Source organism: Ceratosolen solmsi, unplaced genomic scaffold, assembly GCF_000503995.2.
Source record: "Ceratosolen solmsi marchali unplaced genomic scaffold, CerSol_1.0 scaffold27, whole genome shotgun sequence".
Lineage (NCBI taxonomy): Eukaryota > Metazoa > Arthropoda > Insecta > Hymenoptera > Agaonidae > Ceratosolen > Ceratosolen solmsi.
Window position 1 is genome coordinate 3,147,570 of NW_011948426.1, and position 26,004 is coordinate 3,173,573.

The window sequence follows — 26,004 nt, forward strand, 5'->3', positions numbered from 1 at the left end:
AAGGAAAAGATATTTTTTACATTGTTATAGGATATTTATAACGTAATTTATACATTAAACATTATATGGTGTTTGACTAAACAACTGGAAACGAGCATTGAAATCACCATCGGGACTTAACTTACGATTAATATTATAAAATCTGGCACTTTCCGTTTGTACGAATGATACTTTTTTCAACAGTTCGTAAAAATTCACGGCTGGACGAGGACATTGCGACGCGCGACTACTCGGTAGAATGACCCAATTCGTAGAAGCGTCGTCGAGTCCATCGAAACAAAGCGAGCGTTTATAATGAAGGTACATCATCGCAAAGGTAAGGATAAATCTTAAGGCGAGGAGGAGGAGCTCGAGTCCGCCTGGGCAGGTTCGAGTTGCGCCAGCGTCCGTTGGAGTTCGGAGCGCTCCTGCGGCTGGAGCCTATGCGCGATCTCCAGGACGGCATCGAGTCGGACCTCCGGGTAAGCCTCGAGAGCTTCCTTGATGCGGCTCACGAGCGCATCCTTCCTAACGCAACTCATGTTTCGCAGCAGGACGCTGCTCTCGCTGCTCGCCTGACTCTCGAGCCAGGAAGCCGCCGCCTCGTCGCTGTCCCAGAGGTAGGCCTCGGTCGCGCCCTGATCCTCGACGAACCAGCGGCAAAGCATCGCGTCTACCTGGCCAACCCCGAGGCTCGGCTGGGTGGCCAGCACCTCCTTGCGCACTCGGCCCTCGAGGAGTCGACGCCGTAATCGCCAATAGAAAAAGCGACGCGCACCCCGCCACGGCACTATCTCTTGGATGCAGTTCTTTTCGAGCATGCGCTCGGGCGTGTCGTGCAGGTCGGCCACGTGGAGAGCGACCTGCCGATAAACGGACTCGAGGCGACGCTCGCGAACCCTCATCTCCGCCTCCAGTTTCACGCGCTCCTCGGGCCCGGCCGTCAAGAGGCTCTCGCGCAGCCGTAGGATCGGCGCGTCCTCCCTATGCATTATCTTCAACATGTCCTTAAGGCGAAACTTGATCTCGACGATGCCCTCGGGCTCGAGGACACCCCCACGGCTCGTGCTATCGGCGAACATTTCCATACAATGGGGATTGATGCTCGGGTCGACGACCGCCCAGGCACCCCCACGAAGTTCCCCATACGGCGGTATGTACACTATTACTGGCCGACTGTACTGTCGCAGTCCGTCCACTATGTAGGCCCCGAACTTGATTATCTGCTCGTACATGTCTGGAAGTTGGGTGTTAATGGAAATTTATTAGCCGTCAGATGCGCTAAAGCGAGGATTTTACCTTTCATGCCACCGGAGAAACCGCGCCAATTGGCGAAGATTATGAGGGGCAGTTCTTCGCGACCGAAATCATTAATGGCCTGGGCCGTCTTGTAGGCGCTGTCCGGGTACCACACTTGACCGGCCTGCGAGACCGTCTTAGCTTCGGAATCGGGATTGGCCGGATCGGCAGGTAGATGTAATTCAACGGTACGCGTCTCGACAGCGATGATGCCACAGGGGATGCCACCTAGTCGACCTCGCCCCGTCACTACCGTCTGCGCCCACGGTCGCATAATTTCCTAGGTAATCAAGAGAGATCCAAGTTAATTAACGATTTTCAAAATATATATTGGGGGAAAGAGCGACTACCGACCTGCCAAGAGCCACGATCCAGGAATCCAGTCTCCCAGAGGTTAGCATCGCCAGCCTGTGGCCGGCCCTCGAGCATCCAGCGCGGATCGTATGGCGCTTTACTAGGCACGAAGGTAATGTCCCGGTCGACCGGATCGAGGAATGGCATTGGTCTTATTGGCAGTGGTGCACCCTTGACTTTGGGCATGTAACTCAGCCACTTGAGGACCGTGGCGATGCCGTCCAGATCTCGTGGCTCGGTCGCGTGCGATATGCCGTTATTATGCATAATTTGAACGCCACCGAGCTGATTGTTACTCGCGTAAACCTCGCGGCCAAGGACACTGTTAAGGGCCTTGTAGCCGGTGAGAATGATGTGAGAGTTTTCGATTTGGATGACGCGCTGACCGAGCCGAAGGAGATACGAGCCAATGCCAATGGCGCGACAGGAGACAACGGATATCGTCACAATCTGTACAAAATTGCAAAATAGTAATATTGACCATCCATTGTCTTGGGTAAGTCCCATTAGTCAGACTTACCTTGTCGTATGCCCTCGACGTCTCCCCTGCAATCATTCCCGCGTATTTCAAATTCTCGGTACCGAGGCCGTCCTCTTGACCGATAATGTCCGTGATCTTGTAGCGAGACTCGCCAGCGTCCTCGATCAGACTAGCCTTAACCGAATTCAAAGGTGCCAGTCGTGCATAGTCGTCCGGTGTCAAATAAATGTATTTGAAACCTTTTTCCAGCTCTTCCTCATCCTCCCAGGCTATTCTAAAAAGATTCTTAACCTACGGGACCAAAAGATATCATATCAGACGTTGCGATCGACAATGATTAATGGGCAAGTTTGGCGACTCACCTCCTCCGCCAGACCGATACGTGCACCGGAATTGGCTGCGAAGTAAATACGTGGAATGCCAAGCTGTCGCGCCCTCTCGGACGCTCGGTAAAAGACAATATCTTCTTTTGGTCCGAAGGAGCCGATACAGTAAGTCAAGTCGTTAGCTATAAGGATCAGATCTCTGCCACTCGCATACTCTGGCGTGTAGAGAGTCAGTCTCCAGGCGATCATACCGACGTCGTTTTCCCCAGGTAGACGCTTCTGTTCAACGAGTGTCTCGCCGTCGAGAACCAGCTCGACGTAATCCATCACGGGATTGGGTACGATAACTTTCTCTGAAACAATCGACACGCATAAGGTTGAAATTAATCTTGCTAGCCAATTTCCATCAATTGAACTTTACACGTTAAATACACAATGATTTAAAAAATGATTTAAAAAAAAAAAAAAAAATAAATAAATAAAAAAAAACACACACACACAATGAAGGATTGGCGTAACCCCACATAATATACATAATATGTTTGGGCATCACATATGTGTAGAGTGATTGAAAAGCAGGAGGTGCTAGAATAAAGCTGGGACAGCTCACCGTTGTTCGGGACCTCCTCGAGATGCTTGGCCCAGGCCCGTTCAACCTGCTGCCGAAATATGTCGGGTAAATCGTATGCGTAAGTGGTGCCGGCGATCTGAGCTTGAAAGCGCTTGGCCTGGAGGTAGTCCTTGGTGAGATAGGGAGTGGAGATGGGTAGGCCGTGCATTGGTCCCGGTCGCCAATTACTACTGCTGCTCGGTACGTACGACTCGAAACGTATCTGGCCGGTTTTGGGATCCGTGGCCTCGTTATAGAGATGCAGGTCGATGCTGTAGCCGCTGTCGTTGGCGATGCAGAGCCGTACGTTGGAGGTGGGCTTGCCCGGTGCGGGTCGAATGGTCATTTTGATCTCGGCCTGGCGAACGCGCAGCTTCCAGAGCCGCGGTCCGTAGCGCAACACCATACTCGTGACGCTTTCCTCGATACGGGCCGCGTCCATGATGACCGTGGGGACGAAATTCAAGAAGATGTGATTACAGTCGGTGCGCTTAGCGAGAGGATGGGAGAAGGCAACCTCGAGTTCGTCCATCGCCTCGAGGAGCACGCGCTCGCCCTCGTTGTGCAGATAATCGAAGCTCGCCTCCTTGGTTATGAGGTCGGAGTGGCGGATTATCGAGCGGATGAAAAAGCGATAATCCGTTACCTGCTGGCCTTTCGCTACCTTAGCTTGGCCCAAGTACAGGTGCATCTTTTGATTGGAGGTCGGCAGGGCCTCGAGGTCGTAAATGCGCATTCGATTGAGCTCGATGTGGAAGGCGCAGCCGGGCTCGAGGTGACGATAGATCCGGTCCTCGGCAAAGCCGTCCCTCTGCCGGAAGGTGAAGAAGCGCGGGAACTGGCGTCGCTTCAACGCGGCGAAGGTGACGCGTCGGACGCCGCGCGAAAGGAGCTCCTCCCGATTGGTCGCGCACCACTCGCCGAAAAGCCGAGCGAGCGCCGCGTCCTCCAGTCCAGCCTCGTCCTGTACGGCGACGCTGAGTATGTGAGCCGGCTCCGGGCGCTCGAGCCGCTCCGGCTCACCAGGAACCGGCGCCGGCTGTTCCACGCTGATCGACGTGCTGTGCCTCGACTCGCTGCAGCCCGCTGCCTCGACTGCCTCGAGCACGCGCGCCGATAACGAGCTCACCGACGACAGGTCCTCGAGTAGATCGAGGACCTCGTCAGCGTAGCGCGAGAATTCGGACAGATCGCGAAAGGCGGCCATCGCCCCCGTGCGCTGATTAACCATCGACTGACTCTGGCGATTCGGATGATTGCTCGGCAGGAGGAACTGGAAGTGCACGAGGGGAATTTCGCCCGAGAGCTCGAGGTGCTGCAAGCAAGTGAGCTCGTAGCTGATGTAGGCGCGACGCACGTAAACCTCGAGGGCTGCGTTGCATACCGCGCGATTCGAATGGTAGAAGAAGTCGTGGAGGATATCGAAGATGCAAGTCTCGGAGAGTATGAGCTTCTGAAGATTCTCCGGATGAAAGTCATGGCCGTACATGTCGACTGCCGATAGGAAGATTGACTCCATCTGATTGTGACGTAATTCGTAAGCGGGCTGATGGGCGGCGATGAGAACCTGACGCGCTCGCAGTGCCACGCGACTGTGCTCCTGGCGGCTGAGGCTCGTCAATTCCGTGAGCGTCGAGGCGAGCTCGTCGGTGAGGCCGGGCTCGTTCGCCCACAGGTGATCAACGAGCATCGTCACCAGGACGTTCTTCTTGAGCACCTGGCTATGACTGAAAATGGCCGCGGTGACGCGCGCTGCGTCATCCTTGTGCCGCTCGAGCAGGGCCGAGACGCACTTGTCGTAATGGCCCTGCTGAAACTGCGACTCGACCGTGTAGTACTGGCGTAAGAGCTCGTGCACCGCGGCCTTCATACGGCCACGTATACCGTTACGGTAGCGCTGCACCAGCTGGACAATCGCTTGGGTCGTGAGGAAGAAGACGTCGCGCTCGGCGCGCCGCGAGAGCGTCGCGGCGTGGCCGTCGATCACGGCGGCAATCTGCTGGCTGGGGAACTGGGCGAGCACGGAGGTGATGTTGCGTTCGTAGAGAGTCATGAGTTTGCGTATTTTCTTCTCGACGCCGAGGGGCACGCGTCCCGAGATCGTGGCCACGACCTCCTGGAGCTCGAGGAGCGGTAGAGCGGGATCGCGCAGCGAGCCCATGAAGCGCTCGACAAGCTCGCGGAGACGCGGGAGGTGATAGGGTTCGGGGAGGCAGTAGCCCGCGAGCACGTTCTCAAGGGCCATACGGTATTTCGCGTGGAGTTGATTAAGGCGCTCGGGTACGGGTGGACTACCAGGCCCGGGGAATTTACCGGTGAAGTCCTGGGCTCGGGTGACGAGGGTCGGATCGTCGAGCTCGAGACGCGCGATGAGACTTCCGGCCTCGAGTAGCGTGCCCGGCCGTTTCACGTAGAAGAGCGAGCCGGCCTCGGATGCAGCTATGGTCATCACCATCTTCATGACTTCGATTTCAGCGTAGGGCTGACCGGCCTCGACGTGCTCACCGTCCTCGACGAGATAGAGGATGAACTTGCCGGCGGAAGGGCTGCGCAGTAACGATGGATCGTTGTCCTTGTCGAAGACGCAGGTCTGGTTACCAATAACGATGCAATAGCGATCGAGCTCCTCGCGCATATAGGTCGTGAAACTAGCACCATCGAGGGAAAGAAGTAGACCGCCGTCCGAGAGCCGATGCACCTCGACTTCCTTGTACGAGCCGTTCATCACGAGGAAGTAGCTGTTTAATCCTGACTTGGCCGCTTCGACCTTGTACTTGTAGCCGTCGTTTATCAGCTCGACGTCGACGATGTTGCCAAGGTCGTTGCTTGCCAGTATCTGTCCCTTTTCAAGGGCGGTCTGGAAGCCACCGAAGGCCGCGCTGATCGAGCGATCGGCGATGTGCAGGGCGCCACAAGTTACCGCGAGTAGCACGTCCGGCTTGTCGCTGCGCACGCGCTCCGAAATAAGCAAATCGAGCCAAGCGGTATCAATGTTGTTACTTTGGAAGGCCTCCGTCTCCAATAGGGTGATGAGATACTCGACGGTCGTGCGGAAATCACCACGGATGCTGAGCTCCTTCAGAGCGACCACGAGATTCTCACGGGCCTGATTGCGATCCTCGCCCCATGAGAAGCAGTGACCGAACTGGGAGTCGGCGAACTCGTGAAGACCGCCGGAAGCGCCGACCGAAAAGTATCCCCAGACGTTCTTTGATGAGCGGAAGTTGAGCTCCTGTACGGTGCCGCTGCTCGGTTTGAAACCTACGACCCATCCATACTTTTTAATATATAATATCGCCCCTAACGAACGTATTGATAATTAAAAGTAGATTATAAACGAGGAGGCTCGAAAGTCTATCCTAACCTTCATCGGGATTCTCGCTGGTGATTCTCGCAGCAATTACGTGACCCCAAGGCTGTGGCTTGTTCCGCGGTTGCTCGAGATCGATGACGCTGTCACCCCATGGACTCTCGCCGTACAGCAGCCTAATGTCTTTGATATGGTGGAGGGCCAAACCCATAGCAATTTGGAGTTGGGCGGCCGGTAAATTAACATCGGAGACCATTTCCGTACAAGGGTGCTCGACCTGCAGCCTCGGATTCAACTCGAGAAAGTAATAGCGACCGGATGTGTCGTAGAGATACTCGACCGTACCAGCGCTGACGTAGCCGACCATCTTGGCGAGACGCACGGCCGCCTGTACTCGGAAAAATGATTTACATGATAATCGGTATAGAGTCGAGCAGTCCGCTCGTCAAGAATCGTAGGATTCAACTACCTTTTCCATTTCCTCGAAGACCTCGGGCTTGGCGATAACCGCCGGTGCCTCCTCGATGATCTTTTGATGTCGCCTCTGGATCGAGCAGTCACGACCGAACAGCGATATCGCGTTCCCGTAGTTATCCGCGAGGAGCTGGACCTCGAGGTGGCGCGCGCACTTTGCCAGCTTCATGATGAAGATCGGCGAGCCCGGTATTTCCGTTTGCACCTGCCTAAAGAGGGTCGGCAGCTCCTCGGCGTTCTCGACCTTGCGGATGCCCTTACCGCCGCCACCCTCGCTAGCCTTCACCATTATCGGGAAGCCAATTTTGTTGACCGCCGCGAGGCACTCTTCCACGCTCGACACGCAGCCCTTCTTAAACAATTCCGACGAGATTTTTATTTTTTTACCGCTATAGTGGGCTTTCAGGTCGGAGCCGGACCAGGGTAGCGTTGGTACGTCCGCTGTTTGGGCGACGATACTCGACGCGATTTTGTCGCCGAGCGCCCACATCGCCCGCTCCGATGGACCTATAACGATAATATACCACACATTATGGATGCTGGATAGAAGGTGGTTGAGATGAGACATATTGCACATTCCACGGCCATTCAAAAATTCAATATTAAATATAAATGTGAAGAGAGGAATTTGCTTTTTAAAAAATATGGCAATAATATTGTCTCCTCTATGGAAAATTTTACTAATACAAATTAATCGATGGTTGTTTTTTTTCTTTCTTCTTTTTACTATTTTACATAGCTCGATTAAATACAAATTCCCATGAATTACTGATGGATGGACGAAGATTACGACCGAGACAATGTTTATCATAATATTTTTATATAATAATATATTTGCAGACATTTAATCCGACATTTTGATTACTTCTATTGAATTGTTTGTCTTATTTAAGTAAATTCGCGTTACCAATTTCTCTCCACTTTCATAATGCTTTAACAAATTTTTAATACTACATGCCAACGTTCCGTAACACTTTAACAGTCGAACAAATTGCTTATATTCAACAAACAGTGCACCATGAAACGATTTTAATAATATAAAAAGGTTTTGGAATGTCTGAATTTTTTAATAAAAAAAAATATATATACGGAAGTTGTTGCAATATGCAGACAATAGTAATCAATCATTTTTATCGAAATTTGTAAAATCGTTGCTTCGAACTTGGTTACAATATCACGCGATTTCTCTAGATAAAATATGTATTTTAAACACGTTGCCCGTAACTTAAAGAATATAAAATCTATCAGATATATTGGAAAATATGCTACCGACCAATGAAGCAAATGTTGTTCTTGTGAAGAAGTTCCGGCAACTTGGGATTCTCGGAGGCATGTCCCCAACCAGCCCAAACCGCCTGCACTTGCGTTCTAATGGCGATGTCGACGATCAGCTCGACGTTTGCATAATTGTTATTATTCGTACCCCCGGGCACTGGGACGTACTGATCCGCCATTTTTATGTACTCGGCATTAGCTTTTAAATCCTCCGGCGTTACCATAACCACAAAGCGCACCGCCCGTTCGTTCTTGAACATCTCGTAGGACCAACGTCTTATCGAACGCATACATTTTACTGCTGCAATACCGTTGTTGGCAATCAAAACCTGTAATTACAATGTCATCCATCACCAATTCACATTGGACCATTGACAGGCAAGCTTATTTGCAGAACGGGGATCGTTTGCTATTACAACGTTTCTAAAAGTTGCATTCTCATCGATAAGTGTCCAAATATTTTACATTTACATGATAACCACTGGGATTAAGATAAAAATTAATGATTGTAATGATAAATTACAGACGGCATATGCGTAATTCGTATTACTGTAAAGAATTTAATAAATAACTCATACGTAATATGGTTAATAATTCATACAAAAGGTATATGTAATTCACACATATCTAGTCAACATGACTGTTGATGATAATATTAGGAGGACATTTATTTTAATGGCAATCAATACATTCTTCATAAGTAATAAATAACTTTCATTTATATTATATATATATATATATATATATATATATAATTTACAGACTTTAAATTACTCTCTCGTCAAATATACTAAATTGCTTAAAGTAACAAAAAGTAATATTATACTGAAATATGCAATACTATATACTAATAATTGCTTTATCTAATGAATCAAATTATTGCTTAATAATGTTAGTTTTTGTACTAATATAGTTTATGATTTATAATATCTTCTCGATCTCGTTTAAAAAAGATAAGAGGGTTAATCGTCCTTCTATACATTCTATACAAGAACTTATAAGATCTAACTGCAATACTTTATAAAAATAATTTAAATTCTACATAAGATTTTTCTTCAATTTTTGTTCTTTTCTTCGAGAGTATTTTATTTAAAAAAAGTGTTTAAGATATCGAGTCAAGAAGATTTGGTACTTTTTGATAAAGAAATCCGAAAATTTTATAAAATTATAGAGAACTTGAACCTAATGATTTAAATACACATTAGGCAGTATATTACTCGTGAAGAGAAATCATTAATAACAATAATAAGCTCGATGCTATTACAAAATGATTAAAATAATTACATCATCAAAACATTTAATGCATGACAGAATAATATAAAAAAAAAAATATCAAACCAAAGAATTCTCGCTGGCATTGACTTGTATTAAATCACTAGGAGTTTATATTAACCGAAGATAATTTCAATGTATAAAACGTTCAAGGAAAAAATTTCCATTTTTTCCTCTCTCCCTCCCTCTATCTCTCTCTCTATCTCGTTTCTCGTTAACTTAGAATCCCGTAATTTTCTTATATATTACTGTATTAATTAAAAACCGAATTTAAATAACTTACTTGGATAAACTTTACTCTTATTTTATGCAAAGACAAAGTTTAAATACAACTTCTAACAATTACAAATTACAATTTGAAGAAAGAAAAAATAAAGCTAATAATTTCAAGAAAATGATGATCCTTCACTTTTTATAAAGATTTTTAAAAACCTTGCAGCATAATATCAAAAACCATTTCATTTTCTGTTTTGACAATTTTTTAATCTAATTTACAAAATAATAAAGTAACAGTATGTCTGCATATCGTAAACATCGAGTTTTGCAAATATTAACATTAAATAATAGTATTTCTTTTCAAAAGATTATAAATACACGAATTGTTATTTAGCAAATTTACTTTATTATAGAATATAAGAAAAATAATAACCTGCTTTAGGTGCATTTGCCTAGCAAACATAAATGATTTATAACTACGTTAATTTGAACAGGCACATATAAAATTGAACAAAAAACTTTTAATTTCGGTAATCTTTCTTCTGTATATTAATTGTATTCCTTCAATATATATATATATATATTTAAATTGATAATTTTTGTATTGTGACAATAACATTTTTTACAATATATAATATTAATGTTACCTCAGATTTTAATTATTTTGTATAAAAAAAATTAATTTAACCTTTACTTTTTTTACAATTAATATTGTAAGAACTAGAAAGAAATTTCATTCTTATGTCAAAATTAACATTACACTTTCTACGTAAAATTTGATTAAAACCTCTTTTAATTAAAAATTAATGATACAATGTTTTTAATTATTATTCAAATACTATACTCAAATAATGTCAAAAATGAATTTTTACTAATATTTATATTCTTTTCATAAAATTTATGTACTTTTTACATATGAATTATCTCAAATATATAATTCCAAGCGTATATATTCTTAAATAAATATATTAATTTGATTGTAAAAATAAATTATTATAATAAGCTAAACTAAGCTGCTAAATTTAAGTGAACGAATAATTATATTATGGAATTATAATAATGGAACTTTATACTAACAACTCTAAAAGGACTTAATAACAAATTTATGAATATAAGCGTTTTTTCATATGCATATATAATTATCCTATAGTTTAAAAAAATATTGTTAATTTTTGTATTTCATATTAGCAAAAAGGAGAGTAAAATATATGTTGTTTTGAGTTTCTAATTTCTTTAAAATCAAATTTTAACAAACTTGATAAATATTTAGCACCAAAAACATTGAAATTTTTGTAAGTTTTGTTGATTATATTAAATATATATATATATATAAGAATTGTGACGTTTCACATTCTATTTCAAATTAAATATATCTTTAATGTAACCTTTTTAACTAATTATACATAAATATATATATATTTAAATTATACAAGCATACCAAAGGAAAAAAACGATATTAAAAATTCGATGTACGGATATTAAATAAGTATTTTCAATACCATTAAAATATTCCTAACTAATCCTTACGATCCTATTACTACGTCATTTGCTCTTGGAAACTGCTTGATGTATTAAAATATTGATGATGTCAAAGATTACATAAAACATTTTACATAAATTAATATATTATTATTATTGTTATTGTTATCATCATCATCATCATCATCATCATCATCATCATCATCATCATCATCATCATCATCATCATCATCATCATCATCATCATCATCATCATCATCATCATCATCATCATCATCATCATCATCATCATCATCATCATCATCATCATCATCATCATCATCATCATCATCATCATCATCATCATCATCATCATCATCATCATCATCATCATCATCATCATCATCATCATCATCATCATCATCATCATCATCATCATCATCATCATCATCATCATCATCATCATCATCATCATCATCATCATCATCATCATCATCATCATCATCATCATCATCATCATCATCATCATCATCATCATCATCATCATCATCATCATCATCATCATCATCATCATCATCATCATCATCATCATCATCATCATCATCATCATCATCATCATCATCATCATCATCATCATCATCATCATCATCATCATCATCATCATCATCATCATCATCATCATCATCATCATCATCATCATCATCATCATCATCATCATCATCATCATCATCATCATCATCATCATCATCATCATCATCATCATCATCATCATCATCATCATCATCATCATCATCATCATCATCATCATCATCATCATCATCATCATCATCATCATCATCATCATCATCATCATCATCATCATCATCATTATTATTATTATTATTATTATCATTATCATTGTACATAAATCTATAGTTAAAGAAAATGAAACTATTTAAAATTATAGACAAGTTAAAATTTGTATCAATAAAAATGATTATTTACGTGCAAATATTGCAGTGAATTAAGACTTTATGAACATTTTTTTGAAATTAGAAGCGATAAACATATGCCTTTGACAAAGGAACTCTTCTTCGTTAAATTTTTATTCTATTTTATAGAAACGTACATTAGCAGACGTTGTTTAAGGACAAATTGAATTAATAATGAATCACTCATCAAGAAAAAATGTAAATGAAAATTAGCTAAATTAAAAAAAGAAAAAAAAAAGGAAAAGAAAAAGACAGCCAAGCCTATGTAATGCTTTAATGCTTTTATCGCGCAATAAACTCTCGGGTGCGTTCTTTTATTGAATTTCGTACGAATTATGAGAAAAATGGTAGGCTATTTTGGCAAGTGAGCATTACGAGAGTCATAAAGTCGGAACCGCGTACTTTCTTAAGATTGTCGATTGTCGATTGTCGATTGTCATAAAGACCGTTCGAGAGGAAGAAGTTTGGAAACCGCTTGCGTACATTAGTCGGCAGTGAATTGAAAGAAAGTCGTTTTAGTAAAAGAATTGGAATCAGGAACGAGTCGCGGAGTTACCGATGCATTTCTCGCTAGAAAGCGTTGTTAACCTAGATTGATGCCATGATAATTGACGATAAATAAGCGACACTAGTCGTGAAATTACTATGATGACATTTAAGGTATGAGTTAAAAAAAAAAAAAAAAAATTAAATTCCGTGTACCTTGTTGATGACGCGAGTGCCGCCGAACCGATGTACAAACTCCTCAGGTGTGGCAACGGTGAAGTCCTTCTCCAGCTGCCGACTCTGCGTCTGAATCATCACCGTGCCCTGAGACATGCTGGGCCTGTATATAACACACAAAAAAAAAAATAAATAAAAATAACGCTAGGCGTGAGTATAGAGGTAAGGTCGGCCCCCGAATTATCCCCGATAAACGCACAATCCTAGGCGAATTAAATTCAGCGATCGACTCTCTAAGCACACACTTGCGCGTTAATAAAATGTATAAACTCGCGTAGCCGAATGTCATGGGTAGTTTGGAGCGTGGAAGGACGATGAAGGAAAAAAGTAAGAAAGATAATTATGAAAGAAAAAAAAGACGGAGTCATAGTTGATAGTCGTAGTAGTGTCAGTGGTAATGGTGACAGTAGTGGTGGTGGTGTTGATGGTGATACTGGTTGCGGTAACTGTGGTAATAATAGGTGAAGTAGAGCGATAGCAGCAGTAATGGTTGAAAGAATACTAGCAGGAATAGTAGCAGTGGTCGTAGTAATAATAACGGTAGTTGTGGTGATGATGATGATGTTGTTGGTAGTGATGGTGGTAATGGTGGTGGTAGTGATGGTAGTAATGGTGGTGGTAGTGATGGTGGTAATGGTGGTGGTAGTGGTGGTGGTTGTGGTTGTGGTGGTGGTGGTGGTGATAGCGAAGCTGCTGATGATGGTAGAAATAATAATTGAGGAAGAAAAGAAGAGAACAAGAGATGAAGATGAGTGCCGGGAATGATGCAGCAGAATGATTACGTCATTCCGTGATGGTGGGCCGTGTGGCCGCTGGTATCCAGTCTCATGCTGGCCTCGGACTCCGCGGCTGTTTCTTCCTCGTAGCTGTTGGTCCTGGACAAACCCGAACGCAAATTGTCCGAGCTCTTCCACATCGGATCCTTCTCGCTATTTTCAGCGAGAACGAATCTCTTGATGCGTCTCATGCCGGTCGCCGTCTACCTTGACAATAATGCCACGCTTCGTAGTTTCAAGTGGCGCGGACACCAAACTGCCGCGTCTGCATTTAGGATTTTAGCCCGAAATCGTAGTTGACCAGCATATTTTCATTATCGAGGATTGGCCGGTCCGAGACCTGCGTCCGTCGCGAGGCGGCCCCGAGTACACTGAATCGTCGACGTAGCGCAACGCCAAGGAAAGTGGAACCTTGAACGAGGAAAGAGATACCTGACAGGTCGGCTCTCCCCACCCCCTTCTGTTTCCTGCGCGTACACGTGCGCCACGCTGACAAGTTGCGCGCTAGCGGAATCGAACACATTTTTCTCTGAACTAATGACTTACACCACGATGAAGCGTTATATTCTTTCCTTCTTCCCCTTTTCGTCGCTTATTCTCAATTAGACATTGACGCTACACTCGGAACTTAACAAAATTACGCAAATAATAGGTGATTGAGAGGTATTATATAGAGATAGATGGGCTAGAGCAAGAGAGATAAAAAGAAAGGAATTGATCGATGCGTGAATGCTTGGATTTTCTGTGGTACGAGCCAAGTTCTTCGTTCAGGAAGCTCGTAATACGGTAAATGTCGGATTCTTTTAAGCCTGAAAGATACATTCGTGTACTTGAGAAGGTTGCCGTGAAATATTGAGCTTACTTATAAACGTTCATTGAATGAAATTCTATCGAGATCATCGCTTATTAACTATTTCTTTCAATAAATGTAATATAATAATAATACTAATTTAATCATAAGAATGGAATATTGCTAATTTATCCGTTAGATGTATGCTAGCGAACTAATGAATACAAATACAACAATACTTTAAAAAGCCGAGATAATTACTATGTTACAACCTAAGTACTATTTAATAAAGTAATTCAACTAAAGTACTAAGAATTACTGATTGTTTTGATATTTAAAAAATTTTAACTCTCTATACTGGACCGCGTCCAGTGTTACTTTTTTTATGCTTGATTTCGAACGCCTAAGCTATCAATCATATAAATGATTGATAAATAATCCTAATTTTCAACTCTATTATGAGCAGAAATATTGTTTTAAATCATTGATTCGATATTTAGACTCTATTCTCATAATTTATGTATATTTTATAAAATATTATAATCTATAATAATTAAAAATGCCTTTTTTTTTTTTTTTTTTTTTTTTTTTTTATAAGAAAAAAGTATAATAAACAATATGTGTCAGATTTTATATTTCTAATCTTAACTCATTACAATTATTGCATAAAACTCAATGATTATATGAATTTTTAATTGTCAAATATTCGTTTATGCAATTATATTAATTAACTAATTCTATTGACTATGTGGCATAGGGAGAAAAAAATAGTTATACATAGACAACGTAATATATCCATTCTTCGCAAAATATGAATATTAAACCCAATCTTTATGCTTTAAAAAAAAAATGAAATGAATATCTTGTGTTTAATCTTAACGTTACGAATGAACAAACAGCTCATTGCATAACAGCTATTTTCCCACGGAATATATAAATTACAATAAAGAAACCATGTATTGCAAGTTGCAACAAGATGTGCAACAAAAGGCTTATAAAAAGCATAACTTCCATATACGATATTTAATATTTGTACAATTTTATATATATAGAAAAAATCATTCGGAAATAGATTGGAATGTATAAACTATATAAATTACACCAAGAGGAAAATACTCTTCTATAAAAGGATCCTACATTTTAATTATTATGAATATATTCACACATACATAAATAAATAAATAAATATATACATACGTGTATATATATATATATATATATATATATATATATATATATATATATATATGAAACATAAGCAGTCATATATTTTGATAAAAATTTTTAAAATATTTATCAATTTTAAATATTTATAGCATAAATTTATAATGAGAATTAATAATATAAAAAATTTTAGTATACAAATATATTTTAGAATTTAAAAAATTGTAACTTAAACCGATTTTTATTGTACAATAAACTTACTGTAATAGATTTCTAATATATTTCATATGTCTGAGCTGAAATTTATATTAAACAAAATTTACTCTATACATATCCTGTTCAATTGAACCCGTAAAAAAATCTGGATAGTTGTGTATCTATTTAATAAAGAAATACAAATAAAAATTTCTATAAATACAAAATAAATACAGATTGTACACAAAGATAATGCTAATTTTATATTTAACATTTACTGACTAATGCTCAATATTTAGAGGAGCTGCGTATTAGTGTTTACGAAAAGCTCACCTCACTGAGTTAATTCATGAATATGGTACCTTGATTATCTATCCTATGAAGCAAATGGACATTTAATTTAATTTTATAGGATACTATAAAGCGGAAGTCTATACTATGTACACACATAAAACTAATTCAAATGAATAGAAGTTATAATCGTTGAATTACTAATTCTTGCTGACAGTAATGAAAAACAATAGAAAGTAGATTGCCTTCGATGTTAAAACAAAAAACTTCAAAATATGGCTTTTAAAGACCTTGAATGTAAATAAAATGATTAATATCACTTATGTTAATTTATATGTAAAAATAAATCGTGAAAAACTGAAACAGCATTTTCAATATCAATTGGGAAATGCAGCATCGAAAACTCAATTTTACTACATACTTAGTATTCCTTCTGTATATATAATGAAATTTATCATATTTTTTAAATTAAAAATTGTATTCAAGCCACTTTAACGAATAAGATATAACTCTATGTTATCGTTTTAATAAAATTTATCTCATTTTTCATAAGCGTACGCTATGTAAAAGATACAACAAAATATTTTTATTTCAATTTTTATTCAATATTAAATGATAAAATTACTTCGTCTTATTATATTATAAATCAGATTACTAAATTCAAGATATAATGCGTAGCATTTCAATAAATGACGTGAAGTAATAATCGATATTGTTAAATATACACAATACATTTAAAATTAAGATACTGCATATTATGTTAATTATCCCACAAAAGTATAGTTTATACTATATTCCGATATATAAATATATCAAACATTTTTAAGAACGTAATATACTAACTTTTTATACTTTGTTTCATTGACTATCAATTAAGACTTTATATAAAAATAATTTCAATCCGTACGCCAATTTTCGTTTAAATATTTTTACACGTTTATCCAGTATAAAGAATTAATAATTCAAATACAATATATAAAAATAATATATTAATTAATATTTTTTTATCTTCAAAAAATGTATCCATATTGAAAGATTTTAAGTAAAATGTGCACTGTCATATTTAAGAAACAAACGTACATTTATATTTTTATGTGCGGTTAGTATATTAACTTTTTATGTAAAATAAATTTTTTTTTTTTTTTTTTTTTTTTTTATTATTATTTTGAATCGACAATTTTTAATGGTAACAAAACTATAATATTGCTACAAGTATGTACAAAATTTTTAAATTAAATTAATTGAGCGTACTCGAACGACTTTTTACTGCGAGATAAAAAGATAATAATAATAATAATAATAATAATAATAATAATAATAGAAAGGTTATAGAACTAATAGTGATAAAAATTTAAAAAAATTTGTTAATCATACTATGCTTGATAATGCGAGAGTACCAATAAAATTGTAAGAATAATCAAGAATATTCACTGAAATACTATAATATCCAGAATATTTAAAGAAAATCGTAAAAAACATTCAAAATTTTAAATAAATTCGAATAGCAGTTCATTAATTAATATAGGATTGAACTTTTTCAAATTTTACAATTATATATGATAAATAATATACTAGAGTTTGTCAATTGATTATTATCATCTTACTGATTATTGCTCAAGAAAATTAGATGTAAATAATTATAATCACTAATGCAGTGAACTTCTCTTACATTTCAGACAGTGTTAACAGTATAAATTAGCATATTTAATTTTTCAATTACTAAAGCATAATGTAAAAAACAAATATTTAAATAGATATTCTTGACATAATGCTTAATGTACCAAATTGTTCGAATTATTTTATCGAAGACTATTGATATTTAAAAAGACTGGAAACATAATGTGAAAGAAATACATCAATCGATGCACAATATTATTGTATGGAGACAAAACTTTTTATTTAATACAAACGATAAACTTTTGTATAAATGATTATAAAGATTTTTATAAAACTGATTTTTTTCGACCCACTGTCATTATATTGCGATACGTTATTTATCGAACTATTACGAAACTAAACGTTTGATAGGTAATAAAAAATTTCCAAACTTGTTGTTGGTAATTGTAAGATATGCGTATCATTATTAAAAGTCAATTGGAGCGAGAGCGCAAGTTTTACCAATCCCAAGTGCTCCAAGTGCCTCTCAACACAGCATTATCCTCGATAAAAAAAAAATAATAATAATAATAATAATAATAAGGAAAACAACTGAATATACATAGCGACCAAGGTATGACATGAGTTAGTTACAAGAGGCACTCGACACAGTGACCCCGGAAACACATTTTCACATTTATAGTTGGCGCTTTAAATCAAAATATCGTTGTTACGTAAAAGAGCCAAATCAAAGGTCTTATAACGCGGTCTTAAAGGCCTTAAAAATGGGCTCGCGGGCATTAGGGTTCGTACGTGAACCTACAATTAATGCAAATGTACTTATATCCCAATTCGAGACCTGCGCACGCGAGGCTAAAAATAAATGAAAAAGTGCTAGTCATCTACCTGAGGCGTTTGCGCCGCTCGAGTAGACCAATAGCATGTTGCTGCTGCGGTTGCTGTTGCTGTTGGCTCTCTTGCTTGTCACCCGGGAAGCTGTCCCCGGTCTCAAGCTCCTCGCCAATCTCGTCCTCCACCTCTCCGAGGACAAAACTCACCGGTTCGGCCATGTTATCTCGACCTAAAGCCTCGGCTTCGCTTTCCCTTTGCGCTCGCCCTTCTTCCTTAACGTTACCTTCAAGTGCAAAATTTACCATTTCTCTCTCCGTACCTCTCGATAACTTTATGTGTGTAACGCTCGTTCGCATTTTTTACTCATCCCGGTCATCCGTCCATGCACTTAAGAAAACATTCCCAGCTTACCGAGCACCAACGCATTCTTATTCCCCATTCATGCAGTACTTTTCCCATATAGCAGATACATAAGCGTCACGCCTTAACTTCCTACACACATCCATGCCGGTCATTCCTGATAACATCGCGTGACATTAAAGCTCATCCTTGGATTAATAATTCATACAGTGAGGAGTGCCCAGGACACCATGGTTATCACACAAGTAAATGGCCCCGTGAGGTGATTATGAGTAATAGACGTTACATCCATACAGGAGACAGCTATTCGTGAGACTCGTTCGATGAGTTATGCCGGTTTCATGCGTTACGTATGATGATGTATGTCGTGGATGATAATGTATGCCTTGCATCATTAGAAGGTCGCGCATGGTACCGATGACAGTGTCCAGGATGGCTCGTAACATAGCAGGATCACGGATGCACGCACGCACGCGCACACACGCACACAAGTGCAAATACACATGCACGCGAAGAGAGGTGTCACCGGTGGATGGAGGTCCCCGTGCGCCTTATGGACAGGAGGTCGCGACGCCGACTGAAGTTCGCTCGAGTTCGGTTCGTGGCTACGCCGACGAACGAATATCCAAGCGCTCCAAGTTCAAGGGTCAGCGCTGCTCAACGCACACACTCGGCGCTTATAATAATTAACTTTGCTCGACGTGCTCTGCTTATACGTGTGCGCGCGCGTCTTATCTCTCATCCGAGACACTTATGCAATTAGCACGGTGCCCGAGTTGCGCGTGAGTGTATATCCAATGATACAACAACGGTAGCTCCCCTTTTTCCGCTGGTCACAGCTTATCAGCGCTGTTAAGGCCCGTTACCACTTGCCTCCGACATATTAAATATTACTACATAATACCAATGCTATCTACGTTCCCAACACCAATCAAGGCAGCCTTTACAAATATTTATCCCTCACCTTCGTGAAGTCGTACGTACGCTATCATGGAGCTTGTGCGCTATGTTCGACTCAATTAGTCAAGGAACTGAAATTTTTCTTTTAAGCCGACAATGAATATTCCACTGAATCGAAAATTTTAAGGAAATAATATATGCATATATATTTTTTTATTGCCGCGAGAAATTTTGATACACATAAGGTTATATCATTCATAAGGCATTTATCATAATTATATTGTACTATCTTTGTAAATACGTTGGTTATCTACGATATTTTAGGGTGACATGCATAAGATGTAGTTAGTTTGTTAACTAGGTAATTAAAATATTAATTATAATACATTAAAGTACAATTTTCGAAAAACAATGCTCTCTAGCAACAAATTTCTTCTTAATATCAAAAACACATTTAATATAAAATTATTTAAAAGTGTTTTAATCTTCAAGGATCTCAGAAATTTTTAATCGATTTAGGAAAAACTTCCTATAAGCATAAGAATCTTATGCACTCGAAAAAATTTCAAAAAACTTCTATTCAAGATGCTCTAACACTTTGTCAATGTGCTAAAATTGCTAAAATTGCTCACTCCCATTCATTTATAATATACATTCTTCAAGTGTATTAAAATTATAAGTAAAAAAAACTTTTAACGCGCATTTTAATTGGGTTATATTTCTTATCTAACCTTAAAATCTTACGCAACATATATATATATTTATAAATTTCTTATCGACTATAGTTAAAATTTAACGTATTTGGAATTACAAATCAAAATGTTAATGTTAATAAGGTTAAATATTACAACTTAATGTTAATCTAATTTTGAAACCTCTATTTTCAGTCAATGTTAATGCTTATATCTTCTCATATTAATGTATAATTTGTTACTAAATCAGCACTACTACTCCATTTTGTCATAATATTTTGTGATAAAGAGAAATGTGGCATTCCGATATATTCAATAAAAATTAAAATTTCAAATGTATAGATACACGCACACGAACACAAACACACGCGCGAGCGCGCACATATACATACACAAATAAATTTGTCTCTATACGATGAAGCATATAAAATTAACACTTCATTATATTTATAATCAAGATCAATGATTTTATATCTAACGGTACATGCGCATGGGCCATAATAGTCCTATTTTACTCTACCGAGGGATATGAATCATGATTATAATGTTTGAACCGACAATGTAATTATTAATTGATTTAATGCCATTAGCCAAAGAAAATTTAATGCCAAACATTAAATGCGATATAAATAAAGCATTGGAAAATAATGTATAATGTTGGAATTATGAGTACAATAAATTATATAATAATAATTTATATAATATATTTAAATAAGAAATACGATGCTATTTCACCTAAGATGGTATATAAATTGAATAAGCCAATATCCATTATTAATATTGAATTAGTAATTAAGTTCAATTATTTGCATCAACATAATATATAAGAATTTATAGCTATGATAAAAATAAATAAGCACCGAGGAAGTAAATTATTTTTAACTTATTGTAAAATAGTTTTTAAATTTTCAGAATTTTGTTTTTCTTATTGTTTTGTTTATTTATTACAAAAAAAAAAAAAAAAAAATCATATCACGAAGTATAATAATTTCATGAAATCCTTAAAAATGTACTTTAAAAGCATAAATCTTGATTTTGCAGTTTAATTTTCCTTCTATAAAACGTCAATTCATTTCATCAAAAATTTTATTTTAAAAATATATTAGTAAGTAGAATGTTATTAAAAATGTTAAAAATGATTGCTTATACTGCTTATTGGCTATTTAATTTCGTAAGAATAAATTGAACTTAAAATAAAATCAATTGATGAAAATAATGAATAATTGGTATGTATAAAAGATTTGATTGAACATTAATTAAATTTGATTAAATAATAGAAAAATTTTTTTTGAATTGCGTAGTTCGTATAATTCTGTAAGAAATCATATTAAGATTTCTAAACAATGAAAACAGATTGAGCGATAAAATTAAATTTCCCATAAGGATTGGTTAAACCGAGACAACACAAAAGTTGAAGAATATCCCCTAATTAGAAAGATTTAAATTTTATAAATTTAACATTAGATTTTCAAAACAGATGAAAAATATTTTGACAACATTCAATTTAATATTAATATGGAATATGCTTCTATTTATTTTTTACAATGATTATAAACATTTTAAGAGAAAATAAATTTGTTATCTAATCGATCGTTTTAATGCTTTATCGTAGGAGTATTACATTACATAAAATTTTATAAAATACTGTCATAAGCATGCAAGTTTACATTAAATTGCCTAGTTGTGTAAGATTCCTTCATTTACACATATGTAAAATAAATTAAACAATTAAGGCTGACTTGATGGTAAAGAATCAGCGAAGAATGGCAAGACTAACAACGAAACTAACAAAATACACTATAAACAAACTTTTATATAGAATAAAGCCGATTCAAATTAATTCAATGTTAATTATGTTGATGATATTTTATTCTGTATTGTATAAATATTTTAAGTTATACTCAATATCCGTGTAAATAATTCAGTATATTACTATCTATACTTGGATTAGACGTTTTAAAGTGATTAAATATACTTGAAATTGTATTAATAAATTCTTGACGAAAGGTCCAATCTTATTAAAAAGTAATGTGCCCCATATAATTGGCAATTATCTAAAAAAGTTTTATTTTATTTTATTAATTTCATCTTATTATCATAGAACTTATCCATTTCATTTAAACTCGTCACAAATGCCAAAAATATTAATAAGTCCGGTCGTGTGAGCAAGCAATTTCATTATGTACGTTACGAATAAAATAATACGTTTCATTAATTAATTCTACGGTCGAAACAGTTAATGATGGATAATATAGAAAATTTTTGATTCCAAACTGTGTGTATTAATTTTTCTAATGTCAAGTTTACACTCATCTTTTATAATTCCTTCAATAATGTAATAAATATTTTTAATAAAACAATATTTGCATAGTGTAGTAATTAAAAGAATCAATTTCATTGTAATTTTGAGTGTTATATAATCAATTTGTTATACAATCAATCTCATACAAATTGAATATTTAGGAAATTTCATTTCAATATCTTTGGAAATTTATTTAAAAAAATTGTTTTACTAGTTTTTACAATATGCCCCATTTTATATACTTTTTATATCAAGAAATTATCTATTCTATTGTCAAGAAAAACTTAGCTCAAAGATTTTAACTGCTAATAATAATAATAATAATAATAATAATATAATCCTTTATTATTTTAATTGTAATAAAAATGTATTTCTATTTATATTTGATAAAAGATAATTTCTTTTTTAAATAGTATTCCGATATTTTATAGGTAATTCTTGCATAACTTATTTGATAAAGTATAAATTGTAAGCGAATTTAATACTAAAAATTATTCAATAAATAATATGTATTGAAAGATTTGAGCTCAATTTCTTAATACAAATTTTTTTATTTTTAATTTATCAAAGGTAGACACATAGGACTAAATTCTTTTATAAATAATTCAAAATAGAAATATAAAGTTCAGTAGAAGTAGCGTTTCCCAAAATACGAGCACCCGATGCATACAAAAATGCTTGCGTTTCATTTTTGCAGTTAATTTCAATACCCACTCACACACGCACACACGCGCGCGCACGCAGCATTTTTGTTGCCACAACTTTTTTTTTACCAGAATTGCTTTTTCGTTAAAAAATATTATGTTCATAGCAATAATAATAATAATAATAATAATAATAATAATAATAATATAAATAATAATAATAATGTAGCAAACAAATAAAATAAAATATAAGAAAGAATAAGTAAATTAATTCCTACAATAGATAAAGATTACATTAAAATAACTTGAAATTTGATTAAGTTGATCTCAAATCTCAATCTAGCGACACAAAAAATTGCAAAATCCTTATAAAATGGCTTTTAAATGGCTTCTTCAATTACATAAAAAATCACCGAGGCTCAGTTCATTTTTCGCACGTTAAATAGTATTACGGAATGCACAAAATGTGATTTTTTAAATGAGCAAAGACGATCAAACAATACAATATTATGATTGGCTAATATGAATTAATGCCAAAGAAAAAGTCCCAATAATGAAAACGCGCTTCCGTATAAGAGCAATCAATTAAGTACCTGATAATGGAACGAGAGGTCGGTGACTTTCCATGGACACTGCAAATAATACTTGAAATATTGAAAAAAGCAAGGAGCATGTAACGTCAGGTAAACCAAGAGCAATGATAATAACAATAATAACAACAATAATAGTAATAGTAATAGTAATAGTAATAGTAATAGTAATAGTAATAGTAATAGTAATAGTAATAGTAATAGTAATAGTAATAGTAATAGTAATAGTAATAGTAATAGTAATAGTAATAGTAATAGTAATAGTAATAGTAATAGTAATAGTAATAGTAATAGTAATAGTAATAGTAATAGTAATAGTAATAGTAATAGTAATAGTAATAGTAATAGTAATAGTAATAGTAATAGTAATAGTAATAGTAATAGTAATAGTAATAGTAATAGTAATAGTAATAGTAATAGTAATAGTAATAGTAATAGTAATAGTAATAGTAATAGTAATAGTAATAGTAATAGTAATAGTAATAGTAATAGTAATAGTAATAGTAATAGTAATAGTAATAGTAATAGTAATAGTAATAGTAATAGTAATAGTAATAGTAATAGTAATAGTAATAGTAATAGTAATAGTAATAGTAATAGTAATAGTAATAGTAATAGTAATAGTAATAGTAATAGTAATAGTAATAATAATAATAATAATAATAATAATAATAATAATAATAATGATAATAATAATAATAATAATAATAATGATGATGATGATGATGATGATGATGATAATAATAATGATAATGATAACAATAATGATAACAATAACAATAATTATAATAATAATTATAATGATAATGATAATGATAATAGTAATAATGATGATGATGATGATGATGATGATGATGATGATGATGACGATGATATTAATAATGGTAAGGCACGTTACTAGTTGTAAGATCGCCTGATATAAAGATAATCAAAGTTACGAAGCCAAGTAAGCACAGATCGGCGCCTACGGTTTATAAAGCAATTGCGACTCGAATGTTGGATTTGACGGTTTAACGCGAAAAAGGCTCATGGATCGTCCGCGCGGCCTCTTCCTTCGCACGCGATCGCCGCTACTGTGTATCTACTTAAGCAACAGCAGCTCCCATCGTCTCGTCGTCGTTATCGCCTTTGACATAATCAGCTCGATCAAATAAACAAAAATCCGCTCTTCTCCAAAGCCTGCCGACAGCTATTTACATTAGCTTCTCTTGTGTGTTATTGTTTCGCAACTGTTAAGCGCCTCGGCCTGTCTCCCTTTTTTCGCCTCTATTATCGGCCGCTGCTCGGACTCGCCAGGGATTATCATCCGCCGCACCCGCCCGGCCAATTCTCCGCCCGGTAATACACATCCCAATGAGGCTAACGAGGCAGCGCACCGCGAGCCCACGAGGACAGCACGAGATCGGACACGCGCGCGACCCCGAAGACCGCGGTTAAAGTGGCTGAGCTTAGGCTGCTAGCGGCGGGGACCGGTGCTGGCGACTGAGATCGAAAGAGCCGCGGGGTAAGCATGGATTGGCCGAGGGCCCGATCAGGCGACGCGGCGTGCACGCGTCCAACTCGAATGGGCGAGGAGGATGAGTGGCGACACCGAGCAACTATCAGCCCTCCCGCCCCTCCCGCCCCAGTCTCGTCGTCATCCTCGCCCGAGGCGTCAACTCACCGGTGCCGGATCTTCCGCGGCGCAGTCGAGGCCGCGCTCTCCTCTTGGAGGTTAGGTTCTACGTTGGTCTTGTCGGACGTCATCCGGCCGCTCGTGGCCACCGCCGGGCCGAGCTTCCTCTCTGGATGGCAAACGCGCCCTACGGTACCGGATCCTCCACCCGGGCACCTAGCCACCTAGCCACCTCGCACCAACCACGCACACCTTCGATCCCGGCCTGCGGACTTACACACACTAGCTGCGAGACGACGACGACGGCCGATTGACGCGCGCACGCGACCCGAGGCTCCTCGTCTACTTCGCGCGTCGTTACCTTACCGGCCGGCCGCTCCCTCCTTACCGACCGACAACCCGAACGGCCCTAAGCGCGACGGACGTCGAGAGCTTGTCGACCTCGGGCGCTTGGCTTTGGCGCCTCCGTGCTTTTCACCCGGAGAGACT

The 26,004-nt window shown here is 37.6% G+C and overlaps 1 protein-coding gene across 5 annotated transcripts; it reads right to left on the reverse strand.

Moving 5' to 3' along the window:
* ACC (acetyl-CoA carboxylase) lies at nt 1-25,991 on the reverse strand. 5 transcript variants are annotated; one of them, XM_011500756.1, is made up of 12 exons: nt 25,564-25,635; nt 18,467-18,695; nt 12,728-12,851; nt 8,107-8,437; nt 6,829-7,340; nt 6,414-6,747; nt 3,050-6,310; nt 2,476-2,792; nt 2,153-2,404; nt 1,633-2,082; nt 1,279-1,558; nt 1-1,216 (listed from the first exon to the last, which is right to left on the reverse strand). In XM_011500756.1, the coding sequence occupies exons 2-12, from the start codon at nt 18,628-18,630 to the stop codon at nt 330-332; spliced, it is 6,912 nt and encodes a 2,303-aa protein (XP_011499058.1). In that variant the 5' UTR covers nt 18,631-18,695; nt 25,564-25,635; the 3' UTR covers nt 1-329. The 5 variants fall into 5 exon arrangements, with proteins under 5 accessions (XP_011499058.1, XP_011499060.1, XP_011499057.1 ...); XM_011500758.1 differs by lacking the exon at nt 25,564-25,635 and adding an exon at nt 24,799-24,861; XM_011500755.1 differs by lacking the exon at nt 25,564-25,635 and adding an exon at nt 19,299-19,415.
* Nucleotides 25,992-26,004: the final 13 nt, after the last annotated feature.